At 38.5% G+C, this 13,348-nt stretch overlaps 3 protein-coding genes across 3 annotated transcripts; 1 reads left to right on the plus strand and 2 right to left on the minus strand.

Annotated features, from left to right (window-relative positions):
* Positions 1-199: 199 nt before the first annotated feature.
* Positions 200-3,523, minus strand: LOC120001797 (laccase-17-like). Its single transcript, XM_038850259.1, has 6 exons — positions 2,579-3,523; positions 2,314-2,465; positions 1,966-2,210; positions 1,740-1,868; positions 660-1,628; positions 200-540 (listed from the first exon to the last, which is right to left on the minus strand). Exons 1-6 carry the CDS (start codon positions 2,660-2,662, stop codon positions 410-412), a joined length of 1,710 nt encoding a protein of 569 aa, XP_038706187.1. The 5' UTR covers positions 2,663-3,523; the 3' UTR covers positions 200-409.
* A 3,333-nt stretch (positions 3,524-6,856) lies between these two features.
* LOC120002012 (WUSCHEL-related homeobox 3-like) lies at positions 6,857-7,630 on the plus strand. The gene is made up of 2 exons (XM_038850556.1): positions 6,857-7,213; positions 7,340-7,630. The coding sequence occupies exons 1-2, from the start codon at positions 6,857-6,859 to the stop codon at positions 7,628-7,630; spliced, it is 648 nt and encodes a 215-aa protein (XP_038706484.1).
* A 703-nt stretch (positions 7,631-8,333) lies between these two features.
* On the minus strand, positions 8,334-11,942 carry LOC120001235 (putative respiratory burst oxidase homolog protein H). Its single transcript, XM_038849453.1, has 14 exons — positions 11,585-11,942; positions 11,314-11,476; positions 11,193-11,241; positions 10,993-11,106; positions 10,113-10,919; positions 9,934-10,032; positions 9,737-9,852; positions 9,549-9,651; positions 9,368-9,465; positions 9,101-9,276; positions 8,924-9,021; positions 8,707-8,835; positions 8,534-8,612; positions 8,334-8,443 (listed from the first exon to the last, which is right to left on the minus strand). Exons 1-14 carry the CDS (start codon positions 11,940-11,942, stop codon positions 8,334-8,336), a joined length of 2,499 nt encoding a protein of 832 aa, XP_038705381.1.
* Positions 11,943-13,348: the final 1,406 nt, after the last annotated feature.

Raw genomic sequence — 13,348 nt, forward strand, 5'->3', positions numbered from 1 at the left:
GTTGCTATCAATTCCCACTTGCCGTTACGCTTTGAGCAGCTTGAGCAAGATCACACAGAACATAATAGGTGAGGAAGAAGAAGACGATGGAATATTCTATTACCGTGAGAATTCGATGCTTTCTTTGTGTCTGCAGCAATAATGCCAGCAAGCTAGTTAAGAACCGACCAAATCATATTAAACCAGAAGGATAATTGTAATGGGAAGATATTAATGTAATAAAATACAAGGTACAAAACTCTTCAACTCCTTTTCTTCCCTCAACTTCACATAACAATTATTAAAGATCAGTGACCCGGTAGCAAATGCTTAAAGATGGGTAGAAATTTTTTTAAAAAAAATGTCATCTCTCCAAAGAAATGAAACAAAACAATTCTGATCAGAGTGAACAACACAAGTAGCTCAGGTGTCAACACTTGGGAAGATCAGCTGGTGGTGAAAGCAACTTCTGATTGGGACGCTTTCCATCGAGGACAACCCAAGCCATCTTCAAACCCCAGCTAGTGTGGACTTCAAGATGGCAATGCATGAACCATACCCCTGTATTGTCACCAACATATCAGGAAAATTTACTTGCAGTACAAGCAAACTGACAGAACCCTAAAAACAAAATTTAAATTGTTACTTGAGCATAACAGTTTACACAAAGTAATACCAACCTGGATTGTCTGCGAGGAACCGAATGGCCACCCATCCACCAGAAGGCACACCTACAGTGTTCCTTTCTACTGGATCAACAAGGTTGAAGTTTGCAGGGTCCTTTTTAGGATCAAAATTCCCAAAACCTTGACCAACGACGAAGAAATTGAAACCGTGCAAATGAAGAGGATGACTCTCAGCACCAAGCATACTGGTGTCCTGCATAATTAGCTCTACACTAGTGTTAAAAGGAATCACTAGTAGCTTTGTTCCATTTCTCACCATTGTATTGTTTGGTGGCGTTCCGGTGTAGTTAAATGGCACAGGGCGAGTAGGGAAATTGGAGGAGTATACACCATTAGATAGCCCAAAATGGTGAGCTTGAAGCAGAGCTGTTCTTGGCATTGCAAAAGAAATATTGTTAACTGAAGCTGCAAACATTGTTCCATTAGGTCCTTGGCAGGTTTGGTTACTTGGGCAAGGATTAGTTCCAAGGCTTACTGTGAAGAAAAACTGTTTATCTACCTTTTGCGGCACATTGGCAGGATATTGTGCACTCCCTAAGCTACGAAGTCTATTAGTGAAGTTTGTAGCAAAGGAAGTGTCATTTAGAGGAGGCAAAACAGGCTTAAAGAGCGGAAGTTCTTTGATAGAGAAACTTGTGTGAAGGGTGTGAGCGGGGGCTTCATATTCCACAATGCCAGCAACAGTTGAATTGTCAAAAGTGCCAAGTCCTGTCACATATGGTCTTGCTTTCATTAAAAATGTGGCATTGGGGAAGTGATGAATGGTCTTAAGAAGAACATTTGTGGTCTGTCCAGGAGCAATGAGAAGAATTTCAGTTTCAAAAGGTTTGACATAAACAGCATCAGCCTCAACAACTGTTAGGGTGTGGTTTGCTATGCTGAAGAAAAGCTCGTCGTTGAGTGCAGCGTTGATCAGTCGAAGAAGATAAGTCTTCCCTGGCTTCACCTTCAGCCTAAATGTGTCTGCCAAAGACATAATTATAGACAATTAAATCCTATATATATATATCAACTAAGTACTTACCATGTCTTTGATGTTCTTTCTTAGAACAATTTATGTATATGATATGATACCTTTAGCAGAGCAATTGTACAATGGCCCTGGAAGTCCATTGATGGTATAGGCATCAGAGACATTTGGGCCTCCACCAGTGTGGAGTGCCTGACTAATGATTGCCTCTGTATCTGCATGGAACCACTCTCCTGCAATTGCAAACATAAACAATCAAACTAAAAGTTAAAAACAGATTTGAATTTCAAAAGCAAGTTAATGAATGGCTAGCTATATATAAATCTGTACCAAAGATGATAGGGACTTCTTTATAAGGTTTTTCAAATGGGTAAGGAACTCCGCGCATGGGAAGAATAATGATAGGACCATAAACGGTTGATCTTAGCCATGAAATGTGAGCATGCCACCAGAGAGTGCCTCTTTGTCCAATAATGGTGTAGTTGTATACATAGCTCTGCCCAGTTTGGATAGGGCATTGAGTTATATATGCCGGTCCATCAGCCCAGCCATTTCGAAGCTGTCGAATGCCATGCCTGTTTCAAATCAACCATAACCTCCAAGTGTTAGCAAAAAGGGTGTCCCTAATTGTACATATATAGCTGAAGATTGATTAAATGAATGTGCAAATATATATACCAATGGATGGAGATATTGTTCCGAACATGATTAACCACTCTGATAAGGAGTTGATCACCCTCCCTAGCTACAATCCGAGGACCTGGAAACTGCCCGTTTACAGTCACCATGCTTTTGGTGTGGCAAAGCCGCGTCACATTATGCGACAAGATCTGGAAAATTTCACTAACACTTAAATAAACAAACAAAACAACACAAGGAATTAAAGAAAAGACAATGTAGTCTAATTGTATATTGTGACACTGCACAACATTATGGGACATACATCAAACTTGTAGTGTCGGGTCATGGCAAGAGCAGGCTGAGGAAGGAGACATAATGTGACAAATGAGAAGAGAATAAGTTCCATAAATGCTGGTGATTGGAAATGCGAAGCACCCTTTTTTTTTTTTTTTTGGTCTGTCTTCTTTATGCTTTCAGAGAAGACCAAGAGATATTGCAAGCAAAAATGGGTGAAGGTTAGAGTACTTTCTATTGCTCCTGAGGCTGTGTTCCTAAAAGGTTGTGACTCAAGTGGTATATATAAGCAAAGGTTGGTTGATTAGGTGACAGGAGTTGTCTATTTCAAAACTGGGTTTCAGCAGTTATTTTTTAATAGGAGCAGCGGTTAGAACAACTTTGGAGTGGTGTCAAAGACATTTTCCTTTGACCTCCTTTTTTCTAAAGTCAAGACACTCCATTTCAAATTCACCAAACAATCGATCACTTGTCTCTTAACATAAATTTTCATATGGTTCTTAAATCATTGGCATCCTGATCCTGATTAGAACCAACTAACAAAAAACAAAACTCAAGTAATTATCATCTATGGTGGTACATTAAGTCTTCCTGAATGTAATTTTTCGCCATAGTTAACTTGAGATTATCGACCAAAATCAAAGTTAAAAAACAAACCTGATAAGCATTTTATGAAGTTTTCTGTGTTTGGTAGTATATCAACAAGTCCTTTTTAGAGTTAGATGATGTGTAGTGTCATGTGTGAGAGAGAGCTTCTCTTCATTTTCATGAAGAACAGGTCATATATGAATAGTCAAGGAAACCTCAATTGACGCAATCTTTTCTCAAGCAAACAAGCTGCTGACCAACAAAAGCTTTCTTACAAAGGAAAATACTGAATTGAGCTGTTTTCACATAACAAAATATCCATATTCAACACGGAATGCCTTCTTTGTTTTTCAACAAGTATTTACACGGCAAAGAAAAATGAAAAGTTTTCATCCGAAGTCTTCCATAAATAGAAGTCTCCTCACAGGTCCACATGGGTAATGTTTGTAATCCCATTACTACACTGAAAGTTTTTAAGTGACTAAGGGTTCATGGTTTTTATTTCTTTTAGGGTTTTTAACGTTATCGATTTTATTTCTAATCGTCATCCATTATGTCATTTTTGCCAACATATATGTCTTAACATTCACATGACTGACGAAACTTTTTCCCTGTTAACATCTGTTTAAGTGCGAGATTAATATAGATGCTTGACTTTACCCATGATAACGGAAAAATCAATGCTGATGTAGTAAATTGAGCATGATTAATTAGATATCAAGGAATAACCTGTAATACGACTACATGCGAAGGATACCTTTCAATTGGGCCACTAATAGTATTCATCAAGCCCAGTTTCTGACTTTCTGTTGGATCAGCTTTCAGCTCCATGTAATGAAAAACATCCGAAGGCCCAAGAAGTAAGCAAATAAATACGGCCCAAACAAAGCCCATTTCTAATACGGACTTTGGGTTTTGGTGTTTTTGATATTGTTTGTTTGGCATCTTCTAGGCCGTGGGCCTGTGTCGAATGTTGTCTGGAAACAATCAGATTTTGGCCCGTATGACAATAAAGCCTTGTCTTCCTTGTCACAAGAGTAAAGCAAAGACAGGTTTCATGGCACCATTAATTTTGATATTACAGATTGCTCCTCGTGTGCTATTAACTATGAAATACAGAGGCAATCAATTAATGTGGAAGAAATTAACTGTGCAGTTCAATTAACATGGATCGAAAAAGGTATACAGTAACTCCTAGCAAAGGAGAGTGAAGTGTGCATGTAACTTTTGGTTTCTCGCAAACAATTAATCAAACCAACCAGAACGAACTGAAGTGTGCGTAAATATGGGAGACAAGAAAGCTGGCTGCTTCGGTGCATATGATGATGACCAAGTCCAATTTCGCGAGGTTTGGAAGGACATGGAACTTGTTTCTTCCTCCAATTAACCTTGACGTGTCCCATCACATTTAGTTGGATTCTGTTCCCACTTTGAATGAATTGCATTTAATCTTCATTTCTCTCCTTTATACACATTAATTAATTATGTGGCTAATTAAGACTATGGATTGAGATCCATCGATGGAGTACTGTGTTTTTGTCTTTCACTTTCACATGCATGTTTAATAATTATTTTATCTCTATTTTTTAAATAATGAGTTCCACTATATATGATTAATCTTATCTAAAGTCTGATTGATTAATGAGTTGTTAATCAACGGCTGACATGATGAGATAGTCAAGCATATATTTTGATAAAATATCATAGAACCACCCTGACTATACCTGCTAGCAATAGGAGAGGGTAGAGACAGTGCTTTGATGGATCACTAGTCATATCCCCGGGGTTGATTTTATAATACAATTTCTTGGTTTTCTATTAATTTAATTAAGCTGAAAAGGGTAAAAAATAAATAAATAATTTTTGAAAGAGAGGACGTGGAAAGTGGAGATTTGGCGTGTGCGGGAATAAGAAAGCGCGCAGATGTGTCCAATCATGATCCAGGCAAGCATTCAACACTTAATTCATGAATATGACGAAAGCACCTAAATTTACCCAAAATAAATCAATTTCCCCCATCTATCAACTTTGACTTGGCACTTCCTTTTTTCCTTGCTTTTTGGAAGAAATTAAATTTCTTGCTCTCTGTTTGTGATGGTATTGGTGCGTACTGATACTTGATTAGACAGTTCAATTACGGTGCATGTGGAATCCTTCACTTTCTGTGTAGTAGTAGGCTTGAACGGCCTAGACAATTATTTTCTTTTTGTGTAGTACTGTCTCTAAAACTGAGGGTGATGGCATCATGCATGCAATTCTGTTTAAGGCTTTTTCTCCAACCACATGACTGTAATACGTTATGGGGGCCTGCCCTGACTTTATATATAGCCACGCTGATGCAGTGACTAATGGCTTGCAATGGGGGACTCCCAACTGTTCGACGAAATTCCTCACTCAACCGCATCACATGCATATATGTATACTTGGCCTTTAGAAGTCAATCACCACACAGCGTCCATCAAATAGAAGAGTCTAGATCACATGAGTGAAAGTCACTGAAGTGTCTTGATCATGTGTTTTAATTGGACGGTGGTTGGCATGAGGACAATTTGCATATATTATGAGTACAAAATTAAAAGCAAAGGTTGGGATTAATGGGAATGTTGACACAGAGCAGATAAGGCCAATGCAAAGACAAAAAGGCAGGGCAAACGGACTGCATATGCATTTATGGGATCTAACTCTGGTTTGTCTAGACCCACACCCTATGAAATTGGCAAAGACAGCCTACACACTTGAATCTACAAGAGCTAGCTGATGAATGTGGATCGAGCTAGGGTCAATGTTAATGTCAGGATTTTAAAGGGTCGAACAGTTTTGGAAGTGCTAAATCTGAAAGCTAATGCTAAATGATATGTCAACACAGTTTTGGTTGGGAGAGCCAAAAAATCACAAGACTTGGATATCCCAAGAAGATTTGAATAGTATGTCTGTTGTCATTCAGGAAAAAGCCATAACTATGTTTAAATATTCATTGAATAGAAGAATTACTTGTCATTTCTTGAGTGTTTTATCTGTTGAGTACTCTTTGATTGACGTTAATTGACAGTCAATAATATTTTGTTAGAAAATGTATTGGGTGAGGCTGCGGGTTGGGTGAGGTTCATGTTTTGCAAGTTAGGGATACCTTGTGGTTTCAACAAAAAGTTTTGATTGAGATGGTGAAATTCATTGTGGTAACTCTTTGTGAATGTGGGAGGTCATAAGCTCAATTTGTACATCCAACAATTTCGATATCATTTCCTCGGCATACCTTGTGTTCCATGATTTCCTGGAACTTGGTATATTTCATTCGGTTGATGAGAAAGTAAATAATATGGTGATGATGACATTATCATTGAAGTACATGCACCCACACATCCTCGTCTCACTGCTCCACTTCCCCACCACTTAAACTTTCCTTCATTCATCATCTCATTCTATAGATTCCCTGCAATATTGCATGACCTGAAACATACACTTGAATGCCCCTCTCGAGGAGACATCAGCGTGACAACAACCCAACACTTATACTTTTTTCTCTCCTCTCTCTCTCTCTCTAACTTCTTAAATTACCCTACTATCCGCTTCTCTCTCTCACCAATTCTCCATATCCCTTTTGTCTCCATTTCACTGTACCTTTCTCTCTATTTATATCACAATCTATGAGTTGAACCATATCTCATATCAACCCAAAAGCCAAAGAGACTTGTGTGTGTAGTGATCATAGCTAGCTAGTATGTCTCCTGCAGGTTCTTCAAGGTGGTGTCCAACACCAGAGCAATTGATGATCTTGGAAGAATTGTATAGGACTGGGATTAGGACTCCTAATGCTTCTCAAATTCAACACATCACTGCCCAGCTCTCTTTCTATGGAAAGATTGAAGGCAAGAATGTGTTCTATTGGTTTCAGAATCACAAAGCAAGAGACAGACAGAAGCTTAGGAGGAAGATAAATAAGCAACTTCAACAACAACAGCTTTACAATCATCATCATCAGCTACAACAGAACCACCTTCACTACTTTGAACCTCCAGCTGCTTGTGCTTTTCATCAACTATCCCAGCATAACTCACCATCTTTTCTTCCTCATGAGGTAATCTTCTTCTTTTTTTGTTCTTATTAGAACTAGTGCATGCGACCATAGAACTATGATTATATGTATTCTGTTTCTAATTATGGTTTGTTTATTATCTTATGATTATATATAATCTGTATCTAGGGAGGACTTGAAGATGCAGCAGGTGCAAGCAGAGCAACCAACTATACGTGGAAGTTGGGGATACCAGAAACTAGAGAAACGGCAGAGAAGTCCATGATGATGTATGAGCATGATTGGATGATGTTGATGAATGTGAGTCCACTGCCCATCCAATGTAGCACCACTAATACTACTACTCCTACTACTACTAGACCTCTCAAGACCCTTGAGCTCTTCCCAGTCACAGCAACCTGTCTCAAAGAAGAGAGTGACAAATCCAAGCTGCCTTTCTACTGTTCCCACAACAACTAACTAATTTGAACTGCATGCATTATACTCTCTCTCTCTCTCTCTTTCTCTCTGTAGATCTTCTAGGTTACTATCTAGAGACTATAAGATCTGAATCTTTGACTTTTTTTTCTTCAATTTGTCTTGGTTATATATGCATGCATGTGCATGTTTGTGTGTCTGGACTCTAGTGTATCTAGGAAGAGAAAGTTCTCAATTGTCTAGTGAATAATGTTACTGCTCCTCCAACTTGTTTTAATTGCTGTATGTTAGTGTTTATCTTCTAAAATTAATTCCAAATCAGCTTTGGTCCTGAAAAGTGTGTGTCGTTTTGCACTGAATTTAATTACTTTTCAGTTTGTCTCTTTGTGAGCATATGAATGCTACAAGTTGGAAGTAATACCAGTACTTGGTCGACACATGTTGGGAAGTGTTTGTAAAGAAGTCTTAACAACTTTTTCATGGTCTTGGAGCTTTCAACTTAGAACTTTATACATATATCATGAAGAACATCTAAATGCAAGACTCTATTACCACATAATTAGAGAATTTACAAAGAATGTGAGGCCAGGAGATTTAATGTCTGTGTCACTTCTCAATGAGATCAAGCAGAGAGAACTCTGAATTTCAATTGACTACCTACACTCTCTCTCTGTATATGAATCCAGTCTTGTTTAATTAATGTATACAAGTCAATCTAGGGTTTGTCTGTGTGTGATAATCTACTCTAAAAGTTTTCCTTGTGAAACTGGAACCGGGTCGTAGTATTCATGCTAAATTCATGGCAGAGACGCTTCAGTGGTTTGGTTAGTGTGGCACTTCCACAGTAGAAAACACCTGCAGAAAACACACAGTTAGGCTAATTATTGTATACTCTGCATCATATTCATGGCCAATTACAGTTCTATCACAATTAGGGTTAGTTACCAATCCGAGAAGACTGATGGGTAGTTGCCAAATTAGAGAACACCTTCCTCCAGTTAGGTCTTGCAAAATGTGTTCTTATCTGTCAACATTACAAGTCATATTAGAAGGTAATAAGTAATAACATGTTAGAGTTTCAGAATTAAGGTTTTTTTGTACTTGAATTCTGATTTTACCCGGCTTTCGGACACAATGTCAACCCCATTCTTAGCATGTTGCAGTTTCTGCACCATGGCGATGAGCGCAGACCGAGCATCTCCTTCTTCATACACACTAGTTAAGTAGTTGTGCATTTCTATGATATGCTGGAACATTCAAAATCCAACAAATTTATCTTTAGTTTGCTAACAATGTCGATAGTTATTTGATATTTCCAGTCTTAAGACTGCTTACATTATGATCATACTCTGCAATTTCATCCATGACACCCTTAAACCATTCAAAGGAACCTTGTTCCCTAGTTACCCAATAAAAGTACGCTCTTTCAGGACCTTTTTTGGGTTGCTCTGCTAAGTGGCCCTGTCACAAATACTCTGTTACTAAATCCCATTTTTAGTAATTATATTTAGTACATTTGATCGCTTACCGGACAGGGTTCGTTTGGTTTAATGTAGTTAAGAAGATCTTTTATGATGCTGATGAATGGAGTTGCTCCAATGCCTAGACCAACCAGCAGTAATATGTCAAACTTCTTGAAATTCTGGGCTGGAGCTCCATATGGTCCCTTGACGATGATAGTTGGAAATCTACAGCATCAACAATTGATCAAGCTATTAAACTTTACTCCATGTTTGTTTTGAGTTCTGAGAAGCAGCTAGACATGGAGATTCCACTTACTCTGCTTGTATTTTATCGAAATTTGGGCTTGAAGTTGCTTTCGTTTCCAGTCTCACTAAATTTCCCCTTCTGGGTTTAGCTGCTGGAGGATCACAAACCTGCAATTTTCTTCAATGGTAAGAAAATCTTAGGAACGAATAAGTTTAAAAGTGATTTAGGCCTGCCTAATATATGATTTCACCTTTTCAAATAAATTCTTGAGCTCCGTAGTCCAGTCTCCTAAGGTTCGTATATGGACACTAAGGTATTCATCTCCCGGTGCAGAAGTAATCGAGAACGGATGCCTATATCCAACAGAACAAATTAGCTTTCTTCAATCTGGATGTTTTTGCAGTTTCAAGTTATTCGTAGAGAACTCTGATTCATCACCATTCAAAAGTTGACAAATTCGGGCACTTGACGAAAAGGTACATGCCGCTCTTATACTTGAATCCTGGAGGCTTGGTCATGTATAATGCTAGAACATTTCCTGTATATATTACAGCCTGAAACATTTAAAGAACATGATTAGTTTCCATACCTTGATCTAGGGATTGACTTGTAATGCAAGGAAAGTTGATACAAACCCTAATGACAGTAACACCATGCTGGTGTTCTTTAATCTTTGTGAGGATTAATCTTTCTGTGGCATAACATATTACTGGAACTGCAACGTACATCCATGTCTGCAGAAAAAAGAGACTAAAAAAGATATTTCTTTTGTATTATACACGAGCATACTGCATACCTATAAATTGGCTCTTACCGTCTTCGTATACCAGGGCTTCTCAATAATTAAGAAGTAGCCATGCATTAATAGGAGGATATAGGCCACAGCCAGCAAATGATGTGCATACCAGAAGGAGTTAAACCCTGCCAAATTGTGAAAAATCCCTGGTAACTTGACTATGTTCCGTCTAAAATAGCTCGTCGCCAGCGTGAACGAAAAGGCCATTATAATGATCATAAAAATCCCAGTTGTGCCTGGAACAGATTCCATAAAGGATAGATATGTTGGCTGATTGTAATGGAATGCAGGACCCACAAGTTCCATGAATTTCTCTCTAGGGTATGAACTCATTCTTTGAAAATTACAAACCATATGTGCTGCCGTGTGAATAGCAGTTTCGATCACAATTCCCAGCGCAATCACCTTGTGGAAGTTTATATGGTCATCAAAAGGTATGAAGTTATTGAGAAATGTTGATCTAAGCAATGTTAGAGTTCTTTTGCACACAGGTACTAAAATGAGAGCCATATTGAGCTTGAGGGCCTCAGCGGAACCTTTGGCAAGGCAGACACAGTAACCAGAGATTTGGAATGAGACCGATCTCTCGAACTCCTTAAACTTCCAAATGAAAAGGACTGCATTTATCACTAACCACAATGCAACAACCCAAATTCTTCTCCAGTTCTCATATACTAATTCTATGGTCAAGGAAAAGAATCTGCTAACAGGAGTTCTGTATTTTTTCGGAATCATAGCTCTTGTGAGTGTCTGTGTCTTGGTAGTGAGCTTTTTACCATTTTCATTGCCCACCATTCCTCTCATTAGAGTTTCAAGGTGCCACATCTGAGTCACAAAGCATACACACACAATAAGAACAACAGATTATAATTTGAAGCTCCAAATAAAAAATTCTGACCTCTATGTATCCGTTGTGATCAGGGTCAAGCTCTTCCATGATTAAAGACGCATATGCCTCCGCTTGCTGTTTCAGATTTGAGAGCTTGTTTGCAGAAGCACTCAATAGTATAACCTTTTTGTTGTGTGTAGAAAATTATGAGAAATTGGTTTTGTCACCATAAAGAGAGAAGAAATAATTCACAAGGTCTGAAAACTCACCTCTTCCACTTCATCCTCTGACAACTTCCCATCCCCATTTTTGTCACACCTGAAAGGACAACAATGAACCCTTGATTCATGAATGTTCGCGTAAAAGAGAGCAGAAAATAAGGTTCCTTACATGTCGAAAAATATTTGAAGTCGAGAATCAAGATCTCTTTTAGTCATATCTTCCCAAAATATTTTGAGTTCATCCTTGTTTATCCCTTGCGTCGCGTCTATTCCCTTACGCCTTGCAATTGCATCAAAAATTTCCCCTGCAAATTCCTTGGAATCTCCCATTCCTACAAAACCAGAGAACCAAAACGTTTCAATATGTAATTAGGCCATAACAACAATGCAAGAACATGCATTACATATAACAAAAACTACAATGAAAGCATGATATTCACCAATGCAGACCCCGAATTTGTCCCTATAGAGCCTCCCATCAACTGCATATTGAAGAAACCGCCTCTCGATGGATCTCCAGGCGTCCATTTCCTTCCCTGTCATTGTCCTGTCGAGGAAGCGCAAGCTTTGAAGCCCCCTGGCAGCACAAGAGGCAGTCCTATCCATCTTGGGCCGCGGAGGCAGAGGTCCACTTCTCTTCCTCACATGACTAATTGTCATCCTGAAAGATGTCTCATTAGCAGTTTTGGATGCAATGCTGCTGCTTGAATCATCATCGATATTTACATCAACCATTTTGTCAATATGAATGCTCTCTAGCATCCATTTATTTGAATCTTCGCTCCTCACCGACCCCATTAGAGAATCTATGTGATTAGTTTTTGTTGAAGGGATTGTCACGTTTCAGATTTGAGGATAGAGAGAGAGAGAGATTGTGATGTTGAATCAGGAGAGAAGAATAATGAAGGATAAGTAGTTTTATCTATTTATAGAATGCAACAGAGGGAAGGGAAGAAATGAGAAGTGAAGAGCCCGTTTAAGTTCCTGCCATTTAATCCAACATGAAAGGTCAGCTTATGAAGAGTTCCTTTTTCAACCATTGTTTTTTTCTTTTCTCTTGATTTAACCAATTAATTCTTACTTTTCTGTCCAAATAATACCAATAATCTTCAATTTTCCCAAGGAACCCCAAGCTTTGGACCCCGTTTGGGCTGGGCTTCCTAAGGAACCCGAAGAATTGGACTCTCAGTCCCTCCCTCTCCTAAATGGGTTTATGGGTTGGGCTCCAAAGTTCTTCAATTTTCCTAAGGAACTCCATGTTTGGACGCCGTTTGGGCTTTCCTAAGGGCCAGAAGAATTGGACTCTCCTTCCCTCCCCCTCCTAAATGGGTTTATGGGTTGGGCTCCAGAGTTGAGAGTTTAAGTGATAAAACGGTACAGAACTACAAACTTTACACAGTGGAGAATCTTGCTATTTGCATATAATCTTTTTTTTCACCAAATGGGCCGTAGCTAGGAGATTCTCCGGCAGTATTCTTGGCCATTTTCTTACGGAGTTTCAATGTTGGTTGGACAGTGGTCATGATTCTCTAGATCATTATCTTGGTTTGGATTGGCGTGGCTTATAATCTATTCTTACTTGTGTCAGAAAAAAAAATAATAATTTATCTGGACATATAATCTTACAATGCCTTATCAGCTCTTCATTTGGCCAAATATCTGGATTTGCAAGCTATACATTTGGAAGGTGATTCTTTAAATGTTATTAATGATATTGTGAATGGTTTCATCGAATGAAAACTTCTCAGATTGTGGTGGTATTGTTTCAGAGATAAAGTTACTACTACAGAGTTTCTCTTCGTGGGAAGCTTCTTTTGTTCTTCAGGCGGTAGCTCACTACCTGGCGAAGAGGGGAGCTAATTTTTGTTCTTCTTATGTGTGGTATGGCGAGGTCCACCAGACTTGGTTTGCTTGGTGGATCGTGATTGTGCCATGGGAGACGGAAAACTTTCTTTCTTATTAAGTAGAATGGTGTTGCTCGTTGTATAATTTTGAGCGTTTGTTTTTTCTTGGTATGGTGTTTGTGCTTCGTATTCCTTAGGGAAGAGACGTTGTTACTTTGTTGTGGTTTGCTTTGCTATTATCAGGTCCATGACCTTTCAAAAAAAAAAATTACGGTTATTTTATATCAAATTCACGATTAAAGCCTTTACAAAAAGAAATTTTCACCTTTGCTTTTAAGGTTATGCAAAAAGTATTTACAT

The sequence above is a fragment of the Tripterygium wilfordii genome, chromosome 7 (genome assembly GCF_013401445.1).
Source record: "Tripterygium wilfordii isolate XIE 37 chromosome 7, ASM1340144v1, whole genome shotgun sequence".
Taxonomy (NCBI): domain Eukaryota; kingdom Viridiplantae; phylum Streptophyta; class Magnoliopsida; order Celastrales; family Celastraceae; genus Tripterygium; species Tripterygium wilfordii.

Excerpts from the sequence above, each read along its gene's own strand:
- LOC120001797 (XM_038850259.1), bottom strand. The coding sequence starts at position 2,662 with ATGGAACTTATTCTCTTCTCATTTGTCACATTATGTCTCCTTCCTCAG. Across the intron at positions 2,466-2,578 it reads CCCGACACTACAAGTTTGAT|ATCTTGTCGCATAATGTGAC; the intron begins GTATGTCCCATA and ends GAAATTTTCCAG. Across the intron at positions 2,211-2,313 it reads AACAATATCTCCATCCATTG|GCATGGCATTCGACAGCTTC; the intron begins GTATATATATTT and ends GATTTGAAACAG.
- LOC120002012 (XM_038850556.1), top strand. The coding sequence starts at position 6,857 with ATGTCTCCTGCAGGTTCTTCAAGGTGGTGTCCAACACCAGAGCAATTG. Across the intron at positions 7,214-7,339 it reads CATCTTTTCTTCCTCATGAG|GGAGGACTTGAAGATGCAGC; the intron begins GTAATCTTCTTC and ends ATCTGTATCTAG.
- LOC120001235 (XM_038849453.1), bottom strand. The coding sequence starts at position 11,942 with ATGGGGTCGGTGAGGAGCGAAGATTCAAATAAATGGATGCTAGAGAGC. Across the intron at positions 9,466-9,548 it reads TCAAGAATTTATTTGAAAAG|GTTTGTGATCCTCCAGCAGC; the intron begins GTGAAATCATAT and ends AGAAAATTGCAG. Across the intron at positions 8,836-8,923 it reads TTGCAGAGTATGATCATAAT|CATATCATAGAAATGCACAA; the intron begins GTAAGCAGTCTT and ends TGAATGTTCCAG.